The sequence below is a fragment of the Salvelinus namaycush genome, unplaced genomic scaffold, assembly GCF_016432855.1.
Source record: "Salvelinus namaycush isolate Seneca unplaced genomic scaffold, SaNama_1.0 Scaffold1755, whole genome shotgun sequence".
NCBI classification, from domain to species: Eukaryota; Metazoa; Chordata; class Actinopteri; order Salmoniformes; family Salmonidae; genus Salvelinus; species Salvelinus namaycush.
In genome coordinates, this window is record NW_024058514.1 from 28,768 (window position 1) to 53,247 (window position 24,480).

Below are 24,480 nucleotides of genomic sequence, written 5' to 3' on the forward strand. Positions count from 1 at the left end.
GAGTTCTAAACATTTTATTTATATTTTATCCTCAATAGAGGTAGAGACTCCGATGACCTCTGGGAGCCATCTCCAAAGAAACCACATACAAGTCCATCCCACACTCATTCAAACATAGGAACTGGTTCCTCCAGTCTGACCCCTGCTGCTGTCTCTGGCTCCACAGCCACCCGGCCATCTAGAGGTGTTATGAGTCCAGACCAGAAGCGGAGGAGGGCCAGTGTACCAGCGGCAACTACCACCGAGGGAGAGGACCGTTGGCGCACTGTGCTAGAGGATGATGTGGAGCCACTTCGACCAACATTTCGACCTAAAAGGCAGCCAGGACCTCAGCTGGACATGACTGGAAAGTACAGCCCCCTTAATCTTTTCCAGATGTTTTTCTCCTTGTCAGTTCTTGATTTGCTTGTGTCGAACACCAACAAGTATGGGGCTAAGAAGCAAGCAGGCAAGAAAGAGGCATGGAAGCCCATTTCCATCCAAGACCTGTACTGTTACATCTCACTGGTCATTTATATGGGGCTTGTGAAGTTGAAAACCCTGAAGGACTACTGGAGAAGCTCAAGACTCTACCAACTGCCTTTCCCCGCAACTATCATGTCTTGTAAGAGGTTTCTGACCGTCTCGCGGGCGCTTCATATTAGTGACCCACAAGCTGACGATAACAATGACAAGAAGAAGGGCACAGCAGGCTTTGATAGGCTCTGCAAAATCAAACCTCTCTACTCCAGCATTGTTGAGGCCTGCAAGACCCATTTTCAGCCTTCCCAGAACCTGTCCATCGATGAGAGGATGGTAGCCTCAAAGGCCAGAATTGGCATCAAGCAATATATGCCTAACAAGCCAACAAGATGGGGTTACAAGCTGTTTGTTTTGGCAGATTCTGCATGTGCCTACACTTGGAATTTCTTTGTGTATGAGGGGAAGTCCATCTCAGCCACCGGTATGGGACTTGGTTATGATTCCGTAATGAAATTATTGGATTTTCCACTGCTGGGGACAGGCTACAAATTGTTTGTGGATAACTTTTACACAAGCCCTACCCTGTTTATAGACCTGAGGAAGCTGAATGTATGGTCTTGTGGAACCATTCGTCCCAACGGAGTGGGTTTTCCCAAAACAAAAGTAAACGACATGCCTAAGAGGGCTGAAAGGGGTGCCATACGATGGATTCGTAAAGATGACCTGCTCTTTGTAAAGTGGATGGATGCCAGAGAGGTGGTCATGTGCTCCAGTATCCACAAATCGTACAGTGGCGATCACATCCGCAGGCGTGCTAAGGACGCTAATGGGACATGGACCAAGAAAGATGTCCCCGTTCCAGCTGCTGTGAAGGATTACAATAAGAGCATGGGAGGTGTGGACCTGTCAGACGCGCTGATAGGCTACTACAATGTTCTCCACAAGACAATGAAATGGTACAAGACATTCTTCTATCACTTCATCGACATTGCTGTGGTGAATGCATTCATCCTCCAGAAGGAGAAGGCTAAGATCTGTGGAAAGACCCCCATGACACAGCTAGCCTTCAGAGAGCTGCTCATCCAGGAGCTTGCTGACTACGGCACAAAGTCCACTGCAGCACCTTCTGTCCTCTCTACCTCTGTCCCCTCTACCTCTGTCCTCTCTACTCCTGCCTCCAGTGATGTTCACCTGCCAAAATACATCACTGCAGACCTGAATGTGCCTCGTGGCCAAAAGGGCACAGTAGGGAGGTGTCGTTGTACTCTGTGCCACAAGAAATCTCCCATCACCTGCACTACTTGTGCAGTTACCCTCTGCTTTACAACAGAGAGAGACTGCTATGGGCCTTGGCATCAGCAACTCAATCTGGTGTAGAGGTGTTACCCTCTGCTTTACAACAGAGAGAGACTGCTATGGGCCTTGGCATCAGCAGTTCAATCTGATGTAGAGGTGTTACCCTCTGCTTTACAACAGAGACTGCTATGGGCCTTGGCATCAGCAGCTCAATCTGGTGTAGAGGACTGTGGGTGTTCTGAATACTCTAATTGTAAATAGTTGTTTTTTTTCTCCCTCAGAAGTGTAGACACCACAAACTGACATTAGATCAGTGTTGGCTGCTAACTTGGCCGTTTATCTTTAATAGTTCACTTCTGTGTTTTGGGAGGCATTGGTTCAGCGTTCTCGTCGCGTCTCCTGTTAGTAACTTTTGTGTAGGGATGCTAATGATCCATTACGTATGACATTCCTGGGAGTGTGTAAACTTTATTATTAAAGCATTTTAGTATGTTCTCTATAGGTATGTACTTTCAAATGGACCAATTTGTCCACTTGGGTACATTTGGGAAAACTCGTGAGGGACACCTGGGAAACGTCATACCAAATATTATGTAGCTCTCTCATTCTTGAGTGTAACTTTGCACACACATTGTTACCCTGTTGTGGACAACAAAAAAATATAGAAAACCAATGTTTAATTTTTATATCTTTTATTATGGGGGTCTATTGTCCTGCATTATTGTGGAGGGGTGAGGGTGGACCCACGACAGGTGGACCCACTGGCATTGCCAAGGCAACAAGGGGACAGCTCGTTGGGGTTACCAACTGTCTGATTTGACCAGAGACTCACACAAAATGGCTGTTTGCTTTGCATTGTTGACCCAAAATGGCCTAGAGGTTGGAGCGTTGGACTAGTAACCGAAAGGTTGCAAGTTCAAATCCCCGAGGTGAAAAGGTACAGATCTGTCGTTCTGCCCCTGAACAGGCAGTTAACCCACTGTTCCTAGGCCGTCATTGAAAATAAGAATTTGTTCTTAACTGACTTGCCTAGTTAAAAAAGGTAAAATAAATAAAAATTATTCTCACCCCTCCACAGACTTTTATAAGTGGTTCCATTCAAATAGTATCAAGAATCAGCATATCCTTTCTTCAGGTCTATCAGGTCTAGCTATGCAGGTATGGATCCATCCAGTCTAAATGGATATTTTAACACCAGTCTTTAATTTGTCCTTAAAGGGGTAGTTCAATGTGAAGTTTGATTTCCTTTTTAAATATTATTTTATTGGTATGTACATAACATTTCCATACAACTTTTTTTACTTGTACAGTTTAGCTGAACGCAACATGTTTGAGCGATCCCGTCCTTCTGCTGAACATGATGAATATTCTCTTTGGAATCTCGTTCGTCTGAACTCCTGTTGAGAAAAGGAATAGCTGACTTCAGCAGAGGGCTACGTAACCTGTCATAAAGGCTACATATGTAATGTCTAACTACCTCCATGTGCCTGCCTGGTATCTGGTCCCCACCCAGACACCAGGCAGGTGAAGCTTTTGCCTTAGGTTTCCTCTGTATGTGGCTGAACAGGGAGTCGTGATGCCAACTAGACTGGTGAGGTTTGGTTAATGAGTACGTTCGGTAATTGTCACGGGAAATTAATCTCTAGTCCTTGTATCTTAACCAGAGCCTCTTCCTTAGTCGCAAGCTATAACCAGTCTAGTGTTAAAACTCACTGCAAACAAGAGTGAACTGTTGATGTTTGGTAGTCGTGGTGACTCTGACTCCTAGTGATGACACCCGCACGTGTCTTACGCCCTGCGTCGACGACAGAACCTGCAAAGGTGGACCCACTGGCATTGCCAGGGCAACAAGGGGACAGCTGGTTGGGGTTACCAACTGTCTGATGGGACCAGAGACTCACAAACAAAATATAATTTGGCTTTGCATTGTCGATCCAAAATGGCTGCCATTTGATTTAATATCAAGAAGTAGATGCAGAATCATTCATGAAATGCTAGTAGCAGCACAAGTGACTGGGGTGGATGGGCCACTCAGGATGTAGTCAATTTATATTTTCATGCAGTACCATCAATACAGTTTAAGCAGGATTGAGGTTAGAATACTGACTTCCAAATAACTCGTGTCCTGATGTAGTACAGGGCCCTTGTCAGCACTTTCCCATATTTAGTCTCTCGGGGTGGTAGTGCTGATCTAGGATCAGTTGTCTTTTAGATAGTCGTGTTACCTCCCCAGCTGATTGGTTACCCCTCTGATCTATCAGACAATAAAGCAGTCTTTAATGTAGTGCTGTTCAGCATGTTTATTTAGCCTCCTCCTTCAGGTCCTGATGGTGGTACCAGACTGGTCACTAGAAGATGCCTGTTACTGAACTACCACAAGGTGTGTATGATCGACTTTACTTCTGTCCTTTATAATGTAGAAGTGATGATTTCCTGTTACCGCCCCAGTCTGATGTTAAGCTGACTGATTGGTTAGTGAACTGATCTATACTCTAGAGCAGTGTTTCACAATCCTGGTTCTGGGGACCTAGATGTAAGGCTTCGTTTTAGACACAGCTCAATTCTGATCTTTCACTAATTAGTCTTGAGTATTTCGATCAGGATCAATCACACCAGATCTTTCTGCCTGTGTAAACGCAGCATTATTCACCTAATTCAATCAAGGGTTTGAGTGTAATCAGGTGTAGGGTGGTATTCAGGTTTTCACTGGCAGTGCTGTCCCAGCATATTAACACTTAACACGTTGAGTTGTGAATTCTGTCCTGTAATTAGATCACCTGGTCAACAGTGAGGGTCTCACAATGCTCTGGTCTCATTCTTGTAAACAAACACCATGTGACTGTACCTACTGTAAAATACATAAGTAGCTATCAATATAAACTTCATAGAAATAATCTAAATGTTATTGGTGTACCCTGTTTTCCAAATACCCTGGTATACCACCCAAGCCTAGTTCTGGGGGGGGGAAACACTTGTTGACAGTTTTGGGTCCCCAGGATTAGAATACACTGCTATAGACTGATCTCATGTCTGACTACAAGGTCTTACAATGCCACTTCATGCTTTTCTACTTTCTCCCTCTAGGTTTCTGCCCCCCTGGTTGAGGTCCTAGTGTCTGCCGTGTTTGGAAAGGTGTGTGACTTTTGACAGCATTGTAACGCTCCACATTAAGCATTCTGGAATGTTGTAAATGATGAAAGCATTACTTAACACACCAGTCAGGTGGCAATCCTGTCCTGTGCTCTGGGCTGGATAAAGGTCTGGCCTCCCATCGGCCCTCCTGTGGGTTGGGCAGACACTGACAAGCCTGCTCTCAGTGCAGGGGGCAGGGGTAAGGTGGGCTGCCTGCCTGGAGGGAGGGTGACTGGGTGGGGGCTTGATCCCAGACCCTGGACTGCTGGCTGGATGGCTGCAATGACTGAACTAAAATCCTGATCTGGTTTCAGAATGCTCTGAATGTAGTCTAGTAAAATAAGATTGGAATTATTTGGGTTTTAAACCTGTTCTGTCTTTTTAGAGCTCGTTGGCTGCTGAAGTGTTGCTGTGCTGGTGGAGCGGGAAGGTGTGTAGTGGGAATGACTTACGGTTCCAGTATTATAGTACACTGAGTATAGAGGACATTAAAAACACCTTCCTAATATTGAGTTTGCCCTCAGAACAGCCTCAGTTGTCTGGTGACACAACTGTGGGTCGGCATTGGAGTCAAGTTAGCTGGATGTCCTTTGGGTGGTGGACCAGTGTTGATACACATAAGAAACTTGCTCTTTACAAACCCAGCAGTGTTTCATTTGAGCTAAACCGGTCCACCTGGCACCTACCATACCCCATCCAAAGGAACTTAAATCCTTTGTATTGCCATTCTCAACTTTTGGCCAAGACTGTATATGTGTTGTAATGGAAAAAGGGGGCAGATCAATATTAGGAAGATGTTGTTAATGTACTGTTGAATGTTTCTCTTGGATCATCACACTGACCCATGCAATTTGTTATAAACTACATACTCTGACGTGATGAGTCATCATTACCGCCCCAGTCTGATGTAACGCTGACTGATTGGTTACTCTCTGATCAAGTCATCTCATACCTTGTGTATTAGTCCCTACAGTATCACCAGGGTTTAATTCTCACTATTTTCCCTCTAGCTCTCCTGTTTGGTCAGCAAGGAAGTGAGACATCTTGTTGGAACTGGGGAAAACCAGGCCAAGTCAATTCAACCCTGTGACTGTGTTTTGATGTATAAATAAATCTACAAATGAATGCTTGTCCTATTTTTCTTTCTCGGTGGTAGTAAATCAGACTTGGTGAATTTGGCCATTTTGAATGAACCATTTGTTCTGAATTCAATGTGACATTTCCTGTCATCTCATATCATTATGTCGTTATTCTAGGTGGTTTTAAACATGCACATGTAACGGGGATTGACATTGTTCACTGGCTATAGAAAGTTGACTGAATTATTTTAAGCCGTTGTGTTTTTGGGAAGAATTTATTGTGAGATGCATGTTTCATCATGGAGTGTACTTTAACGACACGGTGGGACAATTTTATAGCTAATATATGGAACAGACTTGGTTTACACTGATATCATGGACATTAATGTGCCAGTTTGTAGTCCCGAAAACCCCCCAAATGAGTTACCTCTGGTTCTTTCAACCATACCTACGGTGGTATCAATCGGGTTTTTTGACCATGTAGCGCCATTAACCCCATCTGTTGGCCGTGAAGCATAGGGGTAGAGAATTTGGGCTCACTACAAGGTATGAGCGTTTGCGCTTGAAGCTAGTTTCCCAGACACAGATTGAGCCTTACCCGGGACTGCATTTATATTAGAATTTTGGTGAATAACAGGAGAAAAAAGCCGTCCTGTACAGTTAATATTGCGTGCCGTTAAGTACTGGTCTGCGTCACACCAGTCATATGGCACCGATCATATTTTCCTGCAAGCATAAATTGGCTTTTAGGAGATTCTACATTTTCTGAGATCCGTTAACTTGACCATTATAGCAGGGGCTTTTAATTTCAGTACAAATGCTTCAATTGTGTGACCGTTAGCTGATCTCAGAAAAAGGTTTACGCCTGAATTTACCACAGATCTTGTTTTCAGTGTTGATGTCAAAACATTTTCCCAAGGATTTGTCCAACGAACCGTGGCGGAGTTTGTGCCCAGCAAGATGCCATTACTAACTGCTCTCTATAGCAGCTGGGTCTGGTCTACCTAGTTAATTGAATACAACACATTTTCCAGCGAATGATAGTCCCGTTTCCCATCCGTCTCAAACCTCATTGTGGCATTTTTGTGTGATGTATTGTCTCCACCTTCTTGCCTTTTGTGCTGTCGTCTGTGGCCACTAATGTTTGTACCATGTTTTGTGCTGCTACCATGTATTGTTGCTACTATGTTGTGTTGCTGCCTTGCTATGTTCTCTTAGGTCTCTCTTTATGTACTGTATTTATTTTGAATCCCAGGCTCCGTCCCCGCAGGACGCCTTTCGCCTTTTGGTAGCCGTCATTGTAAATAAGAATTTGTTCTTTTGCCTAGTTAAAGGTTAAATAAAAAAATCAGCGCACCCTTTTTCTACATCTATCCTCTTCTAGTTAGTAGGATACAATACCTGTATGTTTCTAGTGGTGAACTGGGATAGTGCAGCAGAACACCACTGGATAGAATACCTGTATGTCTCTAGTGGTGAACTGGGATAGTGCAGCAGAACACCACTGGATAGAATACCTGTATGTCTCTAGTGGTGAACTGGGATAGTGCAGCAGAACACCACTGGATAGAATACCTGTATGTCTCTAGTGGTGAACTGGGATAGTGCAGCAGAACACCACTGGATAGAATACCTGTATGTCTCTAGTGGTGAACTGGGATAGTGCAGCAGAATGCAACTGTCCTATAATCTTTGCCATTAAGTGTTTTGGCAAAATTTGATCAGGAATTAAGACTATTAGTGTAAGTGACAATGTATATTAAAAATAAGATTATTGTTATAAAATGCCTTTTATCACTCAGATGGATGGTATTTTCTGTGGCATTAAAAAGGTTTTAGTCTGACATTGGACATGATGCCAAATAACCTTTCACCTGACTGATGCATGCTTTCATTAAAGGAAAATTCCACCCAAAACGGTCTTTTGGTATTTGCAAAATGCATCATATGGGGATTTCTGTATTTTGAAAGTTACATATCTTGAGAACTTGATTATTGACAAGCAAAACATTTTGGGACTATGTTACAATGGACTAATGAAACAAATACCAAAATATGGTTTTTGGATGGAGTTTTCCTTCAACTGGTTTCTAGAACTCCCTGGAAAACTGTATTTTATGGTATTATTCTGTAGTGATGAAATTAAAGCCTTTTCAAGACATGAAGTCAAACCGTTACACACCAACACTAATCATGGTGGGGTGACTGAATTTAATATAGTTATACACCAACACTAACCATGGTGGGGTGACTGAATTTAATATACAGTTACACACCAACACTAACCATGGTGGGGTGACTGAATTTAACAGTTACACACCAACACTAACCATGGTGGGGTGACTGAATTTAACAGTTACACACCAACACTAACCATGGTGGGATTACTCAATTTAACAGTTACACACCAACACTAACCATGGTGGGATTACTGAATTTAACAGTTACACACCAACACTAACCATGGTGGGATTACTCAATTTAACAGTTACACACCAACACTAACCATGGTGGGATTACTCAATTTAACAGTTACACACCAACACTAACCATGGTGGAGTGACTGAATTTAACAGTTACACACCAACACTAACCATGGTGGGATTACTGAATTTAACAGTTACACACCAACACTAACCATGGTGGGATTACTCAATTTAACAGTTACACACCAACACTAACCATGGTGGGATTACTCAATTTAACAGTTACACACCAACACTAACCATGGTGGGATTACTCAATTTAACAGTTACACACCAACACTAACCATGGTGGGATTACTCAATTTAACAGTTACACACCAACACTAACCATGGTGGAGTGACTGAATTTAACAGTTATACACCAACACTAACCATGGTGGGGTGACTGAATTTAACAGTTACACACCAACACTAACCATGGTGGGGTGACTGAATTTAACAGTTACACACCAACACTAACCATGGTGGAGTGTTCTTCCAGCTGATCTTATCTGAGCTGGAGATTGCCCAGCATGCTCTGCTCCACTTCACCGGTGAGCGGAGCTACCACCTTTGATATTGATTAACTACAAATACTTCACAGCCTTTGTACCAATATCTGCTGCAGCCGAGAGGTTTTGGGGGCTCCAAGACTTCACAGCAGAAGTACTACAAGACTTTTGTCACCAGGAAATGTCCTGCCCTCACAGGAGGATTCTGAGGCTGTGTTGGACCTGATTAGAATGAGGTTTTTACAGAAAAGCAGGTTGATTTTGTTTAGTTCATTTCTTTTTTGGTAGTTTGTGTGATATTTTATTTATTTTTACCCATATGTTATTTTTGGGGATCCTTATCCACCCACACAGTAGGTGGCGGAATGCACATTTAATTGTTGTGAATGCCATTATACCATAGAAGAAGAGAGAGAGAGAGACAGACGGACAGACAGACAGCGGTCTAGACACCCTCAGTTAGTGATGCCAACTTAGCAATTTTGTTGCTATATTTAGCAACTTTTTTTTCAAACAGCACCTAAAAACAAATGTAGCTAATTTTAAAAATGTATTTGGAACTTGTGGCAACTTTTGAAAAATGACTCAAACGCTAAAACGCACATATTTTCCCTCAATGACACAAAACCGATTTTCTCTGTCACAACACACATGCCTGGCTGCAAAAGTGCATTGTGAGTGACGTCAGCAGCAGGCCAGCAGCAATTTCAGCAAATTGCAAATCATTGTTGGCTGACTGCAGCAGCAGTAGTATGTGTTCGACGAGATCTTGAACAGAACTTACAACATCAATCAACATGTCTCAATCAAAATTGTACAGCCAGAAGTACAGAAAAGAGTGGGAGTACCTGAATTTAAAGGGTGGCTGAAGCCAGTAATTGGGGATGATTGTTGGGCATACTGTGCGTACTGCAAATCAGATATGCTTGCAAAAATGTATGACATCAAAAAACATTGTGCTACAGCAAAACATATAAATAAATCAAAACCGTACAACCCCACAACGCAGTCTACATTACCACAGTTGGTTAAAAAAGTGGATAACTGCAACAGCTACTATGGCAATGACCACTGCAGAGCATTGTTCGCTGCTAGCATGCGACCATTTAGGTATGGCTTGCAAAGTTGCCTTTTCAGATTCTGTGGCAGCAACAAACTTCCAAATGCACCGCACCAAGTGCACAGCAATGATTAGGGGAATACTGGCTCCTTATTTTCTCAAAAGGGTAACATCAGATGTGGGGGATGAGAAGTTCAGTCTCCTTTTGGATGAGTCCACTGATGTCAGTGTCTCGAAATACCTGGGTGTGGTGATTCGGTATTTCAGTGCTAAAAAAGAACCGTTGTGTCCACATTTCTCAGGCTAGTTGTCTGGGAGGGTGGCGATGCCAGATCAATAGCAAAGGCGGTAGTTGAGTTTCTTGAGAAGTGCAACCTTAAAAAAGAGAATCTTCACAGTATTGGCACTAATAATGCGTCTGTGACGACTGGGGTGCACAACGGGGTGCACATGATTTTAAAGGTAGAATGTGCATTGCCCAATTTGGTACTCATCCGTGATGTGTGCCATTCTTTACAATTGGCTGTCTGTGCAGCATCCAAAGAAACCATCCCTAGGAGTGTTGAGTACTTAATCAGGGAAACCTACAACTGGTTTTCGATTTCCCCAAAACGGCACGAGGCGTACAAAGCAGTGTATGCCACCATTAATTGTGGCCAGAAACCCCTGCAGGTCACCAAAGTGTGTGCCACACGTTGGCTATCGATTGAGCCTGCGGTAACTCGTATATTGAGCCAGTGGGAAGAACTGAAACTCCACTTTGAGTTGACCAAGGCCAGTGAGCATTGCTACATGGTGGATGTGCTCCACGCTATGTACATGGACAAGACCAACTATGTCTACCTGACATTCTTGAAATCAAGTTGCAGTGAAGTAATTTGAGGGAGAGCAAACAGATCCTGTCAAGCTTTTGGACAATCTGGTACACCTCTTAACATCAATTTGCAGCAGAGTAGTCAACCCTATGGCAAAAATGGATGTCCTGAATGATGCCATTGATGGACATCTCAGTCCATCACCATGTACCAACTCAGTCTTGCGCCAGAGGACAAAAAGGTAATTCGGAGACAGTGCATCAACTACATTGTTGCTTTAAGCAAGGAGCTGCAAGCAAGGCTCCCAGACAACCTTGAAGCCTTGCGAAACAACATGGCCTTGTTCAGTGTTAAGGAAACGCTAAAGCACAATAAAGGCACCACTGAAATTATTAAAGTAGCTGAGCTACTGGTGTACCAGCCCCAAACAATTGATAAAATTGTTTCCCAATGGAGAAACATCCATCTGTTTAGGTGGGACTCAACTGAAAATACGGTCGAGTTTTGGAGTGAAGTCAATAACTACACGGACTCTTCCGGGTCAAATCCATTTAAAGAACTGTGCAAAGCTGCACTCGCTGCCCTCTCCTTGCCACACTCAAATGCGGAGGTTGAACGGCTGTTCAGCCAAATGAGTGTGGTCAAGTCAAAGTTAAGAAATAGAATGTCACTGCACACTCTCAACTCCATACTCCTGGTGCGGTATGGACTGAAGCTGGCTGGTGAAACCTGTTACCAGCATAAACTACCAAGTGAAGTTCTGCAGCAGTTTGGCACCACAGCAGCATACAGCTTTAAGGCCACTCCATCCTCTACTGCTGGTTCCAGCTCTGTGACAATGCAGTTGGACAGTGAAGAGGATTTCCTTGCCAATCTATGATCCATCATATTTACAGATCCTCCTCTCCACCCTCTCCGAGTTGGGCATCTCCGGCGCGGCCCACGCTTGGATTGCGTCCTACCTGACAGGTCGCTCCTACCAGGTGGCGTGGCGAGAATCTGTCTCCTCACCACGCGCTCTCACCACTGGTGTCCCCCAGGGCTCTGTTCTAGGCCCTCTCCTATTCTCGCTATACACCAAGTCACTTGGCTCTGTCATAACCTCACATGGTCTCTCCTATCATTGCTATTCAGACGACACACAATTAATCTTCTCCTTTCCCCCTTCTGATGACCAGGTGGCGAATCGCATCTCTGCATGTCTGGCAGACATATCAGTGTGGATGACGGATCACCACCTCAAGCTGAACCTCGGCAAGACGGAGCTGCTCTTCCTCCCGGGGAAGGACTGCCCGTTCCATGATCTCGCCATCACGGTTGACAACTCCATTGTGTCCTCCTCCCAGAGCGCTAAGAACCTTGGCGTGATCCTGGACAACACCCTGTCGTTCTCAACTAACATCAAGGCGGTGGCCCGTTCCTGTAGGTTCATGCTCTACAACATCCGCAGAGTACGACCCTGCCTCACACAGGAAGCGGCGCAGGTCCTAATCCAGGCACTTGTCATCTCCCGTCTGGATTACTGCAACTCGCTGTTGGCTGGGCTCCCTGCCTGTGCCATTAAACCCCTACAACTCATCCAGAACGCCGCAGCCCGTCTGGTGTTCAACCTTCCCAAGTTCTCTCACGTCACCCCGCTCCTCCGCTCTCTCCACTGGCTTCCAGTTGAAGCTCGCATCCGCTACAAGACCATGGTGCTTGCCTACGGAGCTGTGAGGGGAACGGCACCTCAGTACCTTCAGGCTCTGATCAGGCCCTACACCCAAACAAGGGCACTGCGTTCATCCACCTCTGGCCTGCTCGCCTCCCTACCACTGAGGAAGTACAGTTCCCGCTCAGCCCAGTCAAAACTGTTCGCTGCTCTGGCACCCCAATGGTGGAACAAACTCCCTCACGACGCCAGGACAGCGGAGTCAATCACCACCTTCCGGAGACACCTGAAACCCCACCTCTTTAAGGAATACCTAGGATAGGATAAAGCAATCCTTCTGACCCCCCCCCCCCTTAAAAGATTTAGATGCACTATTGTAAAGTGGCTGTTCCACTGGATGTCATAAGGTGAATGCACCAATTTGTAAGTCGCTCTGGATAAGAGCGTCTGCTAAATGACTTAAATGTAAATGTAAATGTACAGTACGTATGCAAGGAGTGGGCTTTCTGGAACTGGCGGAGACACACAGCTGATGGTGGCAGTGTGTACTGCAGTGGGTGCGAAAACAGTGGCAAAATCTGAAGGAAACCATCGAGCAGCTAGCCAGCCAAGCAGCACAACAACCTGGGGAGAGCTGGAGAGAGATGCCTAGCACATACATCATTATTTGAGTTAAGTTGCTTATTCAATAAGATAGCATATATACCTTGTTATTTGCCTGTACCTATAATTGTTGATCAGTTAGGTAGCATGTTAACTAACTACCAATACACTGCTTAAAACTATGATTGTTCAGAATGTGTAGGTTTACTAGTTAAAAAGTTGGTCCTGCCGTACATACCTACAAGTACGCTACGGTCACAAGACGCAGGCCTCCTAATTGTCCCTAGAATTTCTAAGCAAACAGCTGGAGGCAGGGCTTTCTCCTATAGATCTCCATTTTTATGGAACGGTCTGCCTACCCATGTGAGAGACGCAGACTCGGTCTCAACCTTTAAGTCTTTACTGAAGACTTATCTCTTCAGTAGGTCATATGATTGAGTGTAGTCTGGCCCAGGAGTGTGAAGGTGAACGGAAATGCTCTGGAGCAACGAACCGCCCTTGCTGTCTCTGCCTGGCCGGTTCCCCTCTCTCCACTGGGATTCTCTGCCTCTAACCCTATTACAGGGGCTGAGTCACTGGCTTACTGGTGCTCTTTCATGCCGTCCCTAGGAGGGGTGCGTCACTTGAGTGGGTTGAGTTACTGACGTGATCTTCCTGTCTGGGTTGGCGCCCCCCCTTGGTTTGTGCTGTGGTGGAGATCTTTGTGGGCTATACTCGGCCTTGTCTCAGGATTGTAAGTTGGTGGTTGAAGATATCCCTCTAGTGGTGCGGGGGCTGTGCTTTGGCAAAGTGGGTGGGGTTATATCCTTCCTGTTTGGCCCTGTCCGGGGGTATCATCGGATGGGGCCACAGTGTCTCCTGACCCCTCCTGTCTCAGCCTCCAGTATTTATGCTGCAGTAGTTTATGTGTCGGGGGGCTAGGGTCAGTTGGTTATATCTGGAGTACTTCTCCTGTCTTATCCAGTGTCCTGTGTGAATTTAAGTATGCTCTCTCTAATTCTCTCCTTCTCTCTTTCTTTCTCTCTCTCGGAGAACCTGAGCCCTAGGACCATACGTCAGGACTACCGGGCATGATGACTCCTTGCTGTCCCCAGTCCACCTGGCCTTGCTGCTGTTCCAGTTTCAACTGTTCTGCCTGCGGTTATGGAACCCCTACCTGTCCCAGACCTGCTGCTTTCAACTCTTAATGATCGGCTATGAAAAGCCAACTGACATTTATTCCTGATTATTATTTGACCATGCTTGTCATTTATGAACATTTTGAAAATCTTGGCTCTCTCTAATTCTCTCCTTCTCTCTTTCTTTCTCTCTCTCGGAGGACCTGAGCCATAGGACCATACGTCAGGACTACCGGGCATGATGACTCCTTGCTGTCCCCAGTCCACCTGGCCTTGCTGCTATTCCAGTTTCAACTGTTCTGCCTGCGGTTATGGAACCCCTACCTGTCCCAGACCTGCTGTTTTCAACTCTTAATGATCGGCTATGAAAAGCCAACTGACATTTATTCCTGATTATTATTTGACCATGCTTGTCACTTATGAACATTTTGAACATCTTGGCCATGTTCTGTTATAATCTCCACCCGGCACAGCCAGAAGAGGACTGGCCACCCTCATAGCCTGGTTCCTCTCTAGGTTTCTTCCTAGGTTTTGGCCTTTCTAGGGAGTATTTCCTAGCCACCGTGCTTCTACACCTGCATTGCTTGCTGTTTGGGGTTTTAGGCTGGGTTTCTGTACAGCACTTCGAGATATTAGCTGATGTACGAAGGGCTATATAAAATAAACTTGATTTGAAAAATAAAATAAATAAAATGTAATTGTTCAATAATGTGTAATTGTTCAATAATTCAATGTGTTGTGTTTAAAAATAAAAATGTGATAATATAAAATGTGTTGTGTTTATATTAATTTTACAAATAAAAGTATATGATAATAAACAAACAAATCTAAACTAACAAATGTCAAATCATATTTTTCGCCGAGATTATTTTAATGTTTTTTTTTCATGTGATATTTATATATATATTTTTTCACTTTTTTTTATTTTTATTAACAGTAACATGCAAAACATAAACATAACAGCCAGAGGAATTCCACAAAGAAATGAGAAAAAAAATAAAAATAATAAACTAATCCACATTTTATCAATTCAAATACAGACATATTGCGAATACGTTTTTTTGACATTTTGTTTTGTATACGTTTCAAAGACTCTAAATAGTTTTCCAAATCAGATCAAAAAATTAAGAAAAGGGCCTTTTTCTTCATAAATTTTGATTTGTGTATGAAAAATGTTCCAAATAAAATAAAGAGATTTATGACATATTCACATTCAATTGTGGAATCAGTGTAGTAAAATAATATGTCAAACTTAGAAATTTCAATGGTTGTATGCAATTTGAGGCCAAGATATAGTTTTACATCAGTCCAGAACACTTCACTATATAACAATGACAGAATAAGTGTTCAATTAGAGTCTACGTAATGACGCAGTTTTACGTTATTATGTAATGACGGCATCACGCAATGACATCACAACGTCATTTAGCAACAAATGAACTTCCTCTGAAAATTAGTTGGCAACACTGAGCGGAATGCGGCGAAAGCACCTACAGGTAACTTAGCTAGTCGCCACTTTGGCATTCAATCTAAAGCCATCCTTTTGTTTAAACACCTCCACTGATCTTTAGAATTTACCCTAGACAAATTATGGACTTCTAGTATCAAATATGTTTTGTTCTGATTTGTTTATTTCATGTTCAGGCCGATATCTGGCTGTTGGCATTGCAACGTCTTTCGATGATGAGAATTTACACAGACCTGTTCTGAATACCTGATTGTACTTTAGTATTTTTGATGAGAGACTTGCAAATTTATTATAATTTTATTTTAACAAAAAACGTGTTTCGAAATGCTGCGTTCGCAGAACACGTGTCCGCATCTAGCTAGGTCACATGAGAACCTACGTTATTTAATGGCTGGCTAGCTACCGGGGTTGTAACTACAATTGGTGTTGACTTTATACTATTTTCTCCTTTCAAGCTGCCGACGACTCGAATGTGCTGCTCTGGTAAGCAACATATTACTTAAATGCCTGCTTACGTGGTGGTTTTACTTAGCAACTAGCTAACCACGTGCCATGTTAGCTAGTATGCTAGCTTGCCAGTTAGTGACCGGACCATCAGTCGTTATAAACCCAACGTTACATCACTGCTACGGTGATGATAAAATGAACTCTCTCTTATCGAATCAGTCTTTGAAGAAGAAACTTCTTTACCAGATTCTGAGTAGCAGTTGGCCCCTGATTCGACTGTCGTTGCTGCGCTAATGACACCCTATTCTCAATAGTGTACTACTATTAACGTTGATCTGGTCAGAAGTAGTCGACTGTATTGGAAATAAGGTTCCATTAGCGACGATATCAATGTCGGGTTCTATATGCCTGCGTGTTGCCTGTTCATAAAGGGACCTCCCAATCTTCCCCCTGATCAACAGAAATGCAGGACAGATGCCAGGGAAGTCCAGAAGACTGACACGTGAGTACGTTGGCTTACCACCAGGATCATTAGATGTGTTCAGCTTGTCAGCCCTTCGCCTTTAGGAGATTCGCCAGGGCCCTTTATCTAATTCCCAAGTAAATGGATACAATTTCAGTGTAAAGGTAGATTTGTAAGTGAATATTAACTAGCATTAGCGCAGCTATTAAGAATATGGTTATCAGCTAGCATGCTAGAACATACCTGCTGACTTCCAGTCGTTATGCTAGCTTTAGTTAGCATTAGCTTGCTAAACTACATTAAATTTACCCCAGTTTGACTCTGACATAACATATGTATCCTTGACTTTATCTGGCTGGGGAAGTAGATAAAGGTCCTCTGCCCTAAATCCCTGAGTATCTATTTGTGTGCACTTAGAAAACTCATGGATTTTCAACTAAATAGGGAAGTGCACTTTGGGGTGGACTTTCAGGTGGTAACTGACTCACACGTGACTGGCTGTAAATGATGATCCTCAATGACAAGCATATATCTGATTTTTGGTGATGCTAACTTTGATCTGATGGCCTCCTTGTCCTGTGTTCCAAAGCCTCTTGTAGTAATATACAGACTAGTAAGTCACTAACATGGATGTGTTCTTTGCTCAGGTCTGCATTACTTGTGACATGACTTCCTGACTTCAAGGCATCTGAACAGAATCTCCACTTGGAGTTCCATTCTGGAATAGGAATGTGTGCTGGTGAGTTCCATTTGAGTTTATTCACTGGTGTTCAGGACAGTTCTAATGGCACCATTTCTATATGGTCACTACTTCCGGGCTTTATATGATGATCCATTGACAAGCATATGTCTGATTATTTTGTGAAGCTACTGTTTGTTCTGATGGGCTCTATTTAAGAACTTTCTATGTTCTCATAGAAGCCAGGCAAAAACTAACATTTATTTTGTGATTCCTTTAGCATTCAGACCACGAGACTGATGCGCTTTGTGAAAATCCAGGTTGGTGAAATGTTAAGACACTAGTACCCCACTTCCCTTTATAGTGCACTACCTTAGACCAGGACCCATGCACTATAAAGGGAATAGGGTGTGACTTTGGATGCAGGCATGGTCCCCTTTTGGCTGGCCAACTGTACAAGATGGCTACCGGGACGTGCTACAGTCCCAAGGATGACAAACTAGCTCACTTTGAACCGATGTGAAACGACATGAACTACTGAGTGACTGTAGCTAATGCAGCGGTTGGTCATCGATTTCTCCATCATCACACTAATAAAATGTTTACCTTTCATTCTTCAGGGTTTGAGTGCTGTGGTCAGTGGAATTGCAGCGTTGGACTCCAACATACTGGTAAGTTGTGGTTCTGAAACTGTCCTAAATGGCACCCTCTATAGTACACTACATTTGACCAGAGCTTTATGGGCCCTAGTCAGAAGTAGTGCACTAGAAAGGGAGGTCTTTCCCAGAATAACAATCGTTCTCTGCAACCACATGATAAACCTTTTGGAATCTCGTTTGTCTGACTTCCTGTTGATGATAAATGACCTGACACCCTGCAGGGTAAAGAACCCTCGCTTGACTGTCTTGTTGCAGCCTAGTTTCACGTCCTCCATTTTGTCTTACAGTTGACTGTCCTGAAACAAGATGGCTGTTCTGAGCTGCTCTAAGCTATGCAGGTAAGGATCCATCCAGTCTAAATGTATATTTTAACACCAGTGTCTTGTCCTGGAAGTGGTAGTTAAAACATTCATTAAGTTTATTGTATAGATATCTACACAGCGTTGCCAACTTTTTTACTTGTACAGTTTAGCTGAACGCAACATGTTTGAGGGATCCCGTCCTTCTGCTGAACATGATGAATATTCTCTTTGGAATCTGGTTCGTCTGAACTCCTGTTGAGAAAAGGAATAGCTGACTTCAGCAGAGGGCTACGTAACCTGTCATAAAGGCTACATATGTAATGTCTAACTACCTCCATGTGCCTGCCTGGTATCTGGTCCCCACCCAGACTTTAACCTGAAGCATATGTCTTTGTAGGTTCTTCTGTTTGTGGCTGAACAAGGAGCCGTGATGCCAACTAGACTGGTGAGTTTTGGTTAATGAGTACGTTCGGTAATGAATCTAGTCCTTGTATCTTAACCAGAGCCTCTTCTTTAGCCACAAGCTATAACCAGTCTAGTATTAACTGACTGCAAACAGAGTGAACGGTTGGTGTTTGGTAGTCGTGGTGACTCTGGCTCCTAGTGATGACACCCGCACGTGTCTTACGCCCTGTGTCGACGACAGAACCTGAAAAGGTGGACCCACTGGTGTTGCCAGGGCAACAAGGGGACAGCTGGTTGGGGTTACCAACTGTCTGATGGGACCAGAGACTCACACACAATATCATTTGGCTTTGCATTGTTGATCCAAAATGGCTGCCATTTGATTTAAGATCAAGAAGTAGATGCAGAATCATTCATGAAATGCTAGTAGCAGCACAAGTGACTGGGGTGGATGGGCCACTCAGGATGTAGTCAGTCAATTTATATTTCCATGCAATACCATCAATACAGTTTAAGCAGGATTGAGGTTAGAATACTGACTTCCAAATAACTAGTGTCCTGATGTAGTACAGGGCCCTTGTCAGCACTTTCCCATATTTAGTCTCTCAGGGTGATAGTGCTGGTCTAGGATCAGTTGTCTTTTAGATTGGTTACCCCTCTGATCTATCAGACAATAAAGCAGTATTAATGTAGTGCTGTTCAGCATGTTTATTTGGATTCTTCTCCTTCAGGTCCTGATGGTGGTACCAGACTGGTCACTAGAAGATGCCTGTTACTGAACTACCACAAGGTGTGTATGATCGACTTTACTTCTGTCCTTTATAATGTAGAAGTGATGATTTCCTGTTACCGCCCCAGTCTGATGTTAAGCTGACTGATTGGTTACTGAACTGATCTATACTCTAGAGCAGTGTTTCACAATCCTGGATCTGGGGACCTAGATGTAAGGCTTCGTTTAGACACAGCTCAATTCTGATCTTTCACTAATTCGTTTTGAATAATCAGACTCTAACCCTAATGTTGACTGCAGCTATTTACTCAGGTAGCTATAAATATAAACTTCATAGAAATAATGTAAATGTTATTGGTGAAACCCTGTTTTCCAAATACCCTGGTAGACCACCCAAGCCTAGTTCTTGGGGGGGAAACACTTGTTGACAGTTTTGTGTCCCCAGGATTAGAATACACTGCTATAGACTGATCTCATGTCTGACTACAATGTCACTTAATGCTTTCCTACTTTCTCCCTCTAGGTTTCTGCCCCCCTGGTTGAGGTCCTAGTGTCTGCAGTGTTTGGAAAGGTGTGTGACTTTTGACAGCATCTTAATTCTCCTTCCACATGAAGCATTCTGGAATGTTGTAAATGATGTAAGCGTTTCTAAACACACCAGTCAGGTGGCAATCCTGTCCTGTGCTCTGGGCTGGATAAAGGTCTGGCTGCCCATCGGCCCTCCTGTGGGTTGGGCAGACACTGACAAGCCTGCTTTTTGCAGGGGTAAGGTGGGCTGCCTGCCTGGAGGGAGGGTGACTGGGTGGGGGCTTGATCCCAGACCCTGGACTGCTGGCTGGATGGCTGCAATGACTGAACTAAAATCCTGATCTGGTTTCAGAATGCTCTGAATGTAGTCTAGTAAAATAAGATTGGGATTATTTGGTTTTAAAACTGTTCTGTCTTTTTAGAGCTCGTTGGCTGCTGAAGTGTTGCTGTGCTGGTGGAGCGGGAAGGTGTGTAGTGGGAATGACTTACGGTTCCAGTATTATAATACACTGAGTATAGAGGACATTAAACCTTCCTAATATTGAGTTTGCCCTCAGAACAGCCTCAGTTGTCTACAAGGTGTCTGAAAGCGTTCCACAGGGCTGTTGGCCCGTGACACAACTGTGGGTCGGCATTGGAGTCAAGTTAGCTGGCTGTCCTTTGGGTGGTGGACCAGTGTTGATACACATAAGAGACTGTTGCTCTTGACAAACCCAGCAGTGTTTCAGTTGACACAAACCGGTGCACCTGGCACCTACCATACCTCATTCAAAGGAACTTAAATCTTTGTCTTGCCCATTTACACTCTGGGTGGTACACATACACAATCCATGTCTCGTGGCTTAAAAATCATTTTAACATGTCTGTATCTACACTGATTTAAAAAGAGATGTCAATAAGGGGTAGCTTTCACCTGGTCAGGTTAATGTATTGTCCACTCGGTGTATATGTGTTGTAATGGAAAAGGGGGGCAGATCAATATTAGGAAGATGTTGTTAATGTACTGTTGGATGTTCCTCTTGGATCATCACACTGACCCATGCAATTTGTTATAAACTACATACTCTGACGTGATGAGTCATCACTACCGCCCCAGTCTGATGTAACGCTGACTGATTGGTTACTGTCTGATCAAGTCATCTCAGACCTTGTGTATTGGTCCCTACAGTATCACCAGGGTTTAATTCTCACTATTTTCCCTCTAGCTCTCCTGTTGTACACTGGCAAGCCCTCTTGGTCAGCAAGGAAGAGGGACGTCTTGTTGGAACTGGGGAAAACCAGGCCAAGTCAATTCAACCCCATGACTGTTTTGATGTGTAAATAAATCTACAAATTAATGCTTGTCTAATTTTTCTTTCTCGGTGGTAGTAAATCAGACTTGGTGAATTTGGCCATTTTGAATGAACCATGTGGTCTGAAATCAATACTGAACAATGTGACATTTCCTTCATATCATTATGTAGTTATTCTAGGTGGTTATAAACTTGCACATGTAACGGGATTGACATTGTTCACTGGCTATAGAAAGTTGACTGAATTATTTTAAGCCGTTGTGTTTTTGGGAGGAATTTATTGTGAGATGCGTGTTTCATCATGGAGTCTATTTAACGATACGGTGGGACAATTTTATAGCTAATATATGGAACAGACTTGGTTTACACTGATATCAAAACCGCTAAAGATGGTGGTTAAATGAAGCATTCATCCAAGTAAATTCTGGTATATTTAACGGGCGGTATCATGGACATTAATGTTCCAGTAGTCCCGAAAACCCCCCAAATGAGTTACCTCTGGTTCTTTCAACCATACCTACGGTGGAATCAATCGGGTTTTTGACCATGTAGCGCCATTAAGCCCATCTGTTGGCTGTGAAGCACAGGGGTAGAGAATTTGGGCTCACTACAAGGTATGAGCGTTTGCGCTTGAGGCTAGTTTCCCGGACACAGATTGAGCCTTATATTAGAATTTTGGTGAACAACAGGAGAAAAAAGCCGTCCTGTACAGTTCATATTGTGTGCCGTTTAGTACTGGTCTGCGTCACACCAGTCATATGGCACCGATCACATTTTCCTGTCGAGCATAAATTGGCTTTTAGGAGATTATACTTTTTCTGAGATCCGTTAACTTGACCATTATAGCAGGGGCTTTTAATTTCAGTACAAATGCTTCAATTGTGTGACTGTTAGCTGATCTCAGGAAAAAGGTTTACGCCTGAATTTACCACAGATCTTGTTTTCAGTGTTGATGTCAAAACATTTTCCCAAAGGATTTGTCCAACGAACCGTGGCGGAGTTTGTGCCTAACAAGATGCCATTACTAACTGCTCTCTATAGCAGCTGGGTCTGGTCTACCTAGTTAATGAAATGCAACACATTTTCCAGCGAATGATAGTCCCGTTTCCCATCCGTCTCAAACCTCATTGTGGCATTTTTGTGTGATGTATTGTCTCCACCTTCTTGCCTTTGTGCTGTCGTCTGTGGCCACTAATGTTTGTACCATGTTTTGTGCTGCTACCATGTATTGTTGCTACTATGATGTGTTGTGTTGCTGCCTTGCTATGTTCTCTTAGGTCTCTCTTTATGTACTGTATTTATTTTGAATCCCAGGCTCCGTCCCCGCAGGACGCCTTTTGCCTTTTGGTAGCCGTCATTGTAAATAAGAATTTGTTCTTCACTGGCTTGCCTTGTTAAAGGTTAAATAAAAAAATCTGCGCACCCTTTTTCTACCTCTATCCTCTTCTGGTTAGTAGGATACAATACCTGTATGTTTCTAGTGGTGAACTGGGATAGTGCAGCAGAACACCACTGGATAGATTACCTGTATGTCTCTAGTGGTGAACTGGGATAGTGCAGCAGAACACGCCTGGATAGAATACCTGTATGTCTCTAGTGGTGAACTGGGATAGTGCAGCAGAACACCACTGGATAGAATACCTGTATGTCTCCAGTGGTGAACTGGGATAGTGCAGCAGAACACGCCTGGATAGAATACCTGTATGTCTCTAGTGGTGAACTGGGATAGTGCAGCAGAACACCACTGGATAGAATACCTGTATGTCTTTAGTGGTGAACTGGGATAATGCAGCAGTACACCACTGGATAGAATACCTGTATGTCTCTAGTGGTGAACTGGGATAATGCAGCAGAACACCACTGGATAGAATACCTGTATGTCTTTAGTGGTGAACTGGGATAATGCAGCAGAACACCACTGGATAGAATACCTGTATGTCTCCAGTGGTGAACTGGGATAGTGCAGCAGAACACGCCTGGATAGAATACCTGTATGTCTCTAGTGGTGAACTGGGATAGTGCAGCACAACACCACTGGATAGAATACCTGTATGTCTCTAGTGGTGAACTGGGATAGTGCAGCAGAACACCACTGGATAGAATACCTGTATGTCTCTAGTGGTGAACTGGGATAGTGCAGCAGAACACCACTGGATAGAATACCTGTATGTCTAGTGGTGAACTGGGATAGTGCAGCAGAACACCACTGGATAGAATACCTGTATGTCTCTAGTGGTGAACTGGGATAGTGCAGCAGAACACCACTGGATAGAATACCTGTATGTCTCTAGTGGTGAACTGGGATAGTGCAGCAGAACACCACTGGATAGAATACCTGTATGTCTCTAGTGGTGAACTGGGATAGTGCAACAGAACACGCCTGGATAGAATACCTGTATGTCTCTAGTGGTGAACTGGGATAGTGCAGCAGAACACCACTGGATAGAATACCTGTATGTCTCTAGTGGTGAACTGGGATAGTGCAGCAGAACACCACTGGATAGAATACATGTATGTCTCTAGTGGTGAACTGGGATAGTGCAGCAGAACACCACTGGATAGAATACCTGTATGTCTCTAGTGGTGAACTGGGATAGTGCAGCAGAACACCACTGGATAGAATACCTGTATGTCTCTAGTGGTGAACTGGGATAGTGCAGCAGAACACCACTGGATAGAATACCTGTATGTCTCTAGTGGTGAACTGGGATAGTGCAGCAGAACACCACTGGATAGAATACCTGTATGTTTAGTGGTGAACTGGGATAATGCAGCAGTACACCACTGGATAGAATACCTGTATGTCTCTAGTGGTGAACTGGGATAATGCAGCAGAACACCACTGGATAGAATACCTGTATGTCTTTAGTGGTGAACTGGGATAATGCAGCAGAACACCACTGGATAGAATACCTGTATGTCCAGTGGTGAACTGGGATAGTGCAGCAGAACACGCCTGGATAGAATACCTGTATGTCTCTAGTGGTGAACTGGGATAGTGCAGCACAACACCACTGGATAGAATACCTGTATGTCTCTAGTGGTGAACTGGGATAGTGCAGCAGAACACCACTGGATAGAATACCTGTATGTCTCTAGTGGTGAACTGGGATAGTGCAGCAGAACACCACTGGATAGAATACCTGTATGTCTAGTGGTGAACTGGGATAGTGCAGCAGAACACCACTGGATAGAATACCTGTATGTCTCTAATTGGTGAACTGGGATAGTGCAGCAGAACACCACTGGATGAATACCTGTATGTCTCTAGTGGTGAACTGGGATAGTGCAACAGAACACGCCTGGATAGAATA

General features: G+C 43.7%; 1 protein-coding gene, 2 long non-coding RNA genes, 5 other non-coding genes and 3 pseudogenes across 12 annotated transcripts in view; all 11 read left to right on the plus strand.

Annotated features, from left to right (window-relative positions):
* LOC120037531 (piggyBac transposable element-derived protein 4-like) overlaps window positions 1-2,741 on the plus strand; it is a 28,565-nt gene extending 25,824 nt beyond the window's left edge. For both annotated transcript variants that reach the window (XM_038983571.1, XM_038983570.1), the window contains exon 4: window positions 39-2,741. In XM_038983571.1, coding sequence (XP_038839499.1) covers window positions 39-1,839 — 1,801 coding nt within the window. In that variant the 3' untranslated portion in view covers window positions 1,840-2,741. The remainder of the gene's footprint in view (window positions 1-38) is intronic.
* A 9-nt stretch (window positions 2,742-2,750) lies between these two features.
* On the plus strand, window positions 2,751-6,012 carry LOC120037533. Of its 2 annotated transcripts, XR_005474819.1 has the most exons (5): window positions 2,751-3,349; window positions 4,080-4,138; window positions 4,843-4,890; window positions 5,276-5,320; window positions 5,901-6,012. It is a non-coding gene; the product is annotated as an uncharacterized LOC120037533 (long non-coding RNA). The 2 variants fall into 2 exon arrangements; XR_005474818.1 differs by having other exon boundaries at window positions 2,752-3,349; window positions 5,276-6,012.
* On the plus strand, window positions 3,112-3,183 carry LOC120037539. The gene has a single exon (XR_005474823.1). It is a non-coding gene; the product is annotated as a small nucleolar RNA SNORD30 (small nucleolar RNA).
* Window positions 3,521-3,647, plus strand: LOC120037538. The gene has a single exon (XR_005474822.1). It is a non-coding gene; the product is annotated as a small nucleolar RNA SNORD22 (small nucleolar RNA).
* Window positions 4,174-4,248, plus strand: LOC120037542 (annotated as a pseudogene).
* LOC120037541 lies at window positions 5,759-5,832 on the plus strand (annotated as a pseudogene).
* A 9,603-nt stretch (window positions 6,013-15,615) lies between the features above and the next one.
* Window positions 15,616-21,254, plus strand: LOC120037532. Of its 3 annotated transcripts, none has more exons than XR_005474816.1 (12): window positions 15,616-15,689; window positions 16,117-16,144; window positions 16,570-16,614; window positions 17,219-17,310; window positions 17,531-17,570; window positions 17,871-17,921; window positions 18,197-18,247; window positions 18,609-18,656; window positions 19,348-19,406; window positions 19,870-19,917; window positions 20,297-20,341; window positions 21,080-21,254. It is a non-coding gene; the product is annotated as an uncharacterized LOC120037532 (long non-coding RNA). The 3 variants fall into 3 exon arrangements; XR_005474815.1 differs by having other exon boundaries at window positions 15,617-15,689; window positions 16,570-16,610; XR_005474817.1 differs by having other exon boundaries at window positions 15,642-15,689; window positions 16,540-16,610.
* On the plus strand, window positions 17,734-17,796 carry LOC120037534. Its single transcript, XR_005474820.1, has one exon. It is a non-coding gene; the product is annotated as a small nucleolar RNA SNORD29 (small nucleolar RNA).
* On the plus strand, window positions 18,810-18,936 carry LOC120037536. The gene has a single exon (XR_005474821.1). It is a non-coding gene; the product is annotated as a small nucleolar RNA SNORD22 (small nucleolar RNA).
* On the plus strand, window positions 19,442-19,511 carry LOC120037540. The gene has a single exon (XR_005474824.1). It is a non-coding gene; the product is annotated as a small nucleolar RNA SNORD31 (small nucleolar RNA).
* LOC120037535 lies at window positions 20,938-21,011 on the plus strand (annotated as a pseudogene).
* Window positions 21,255-24,480: the final 3,226 nt, after the last annotated feature.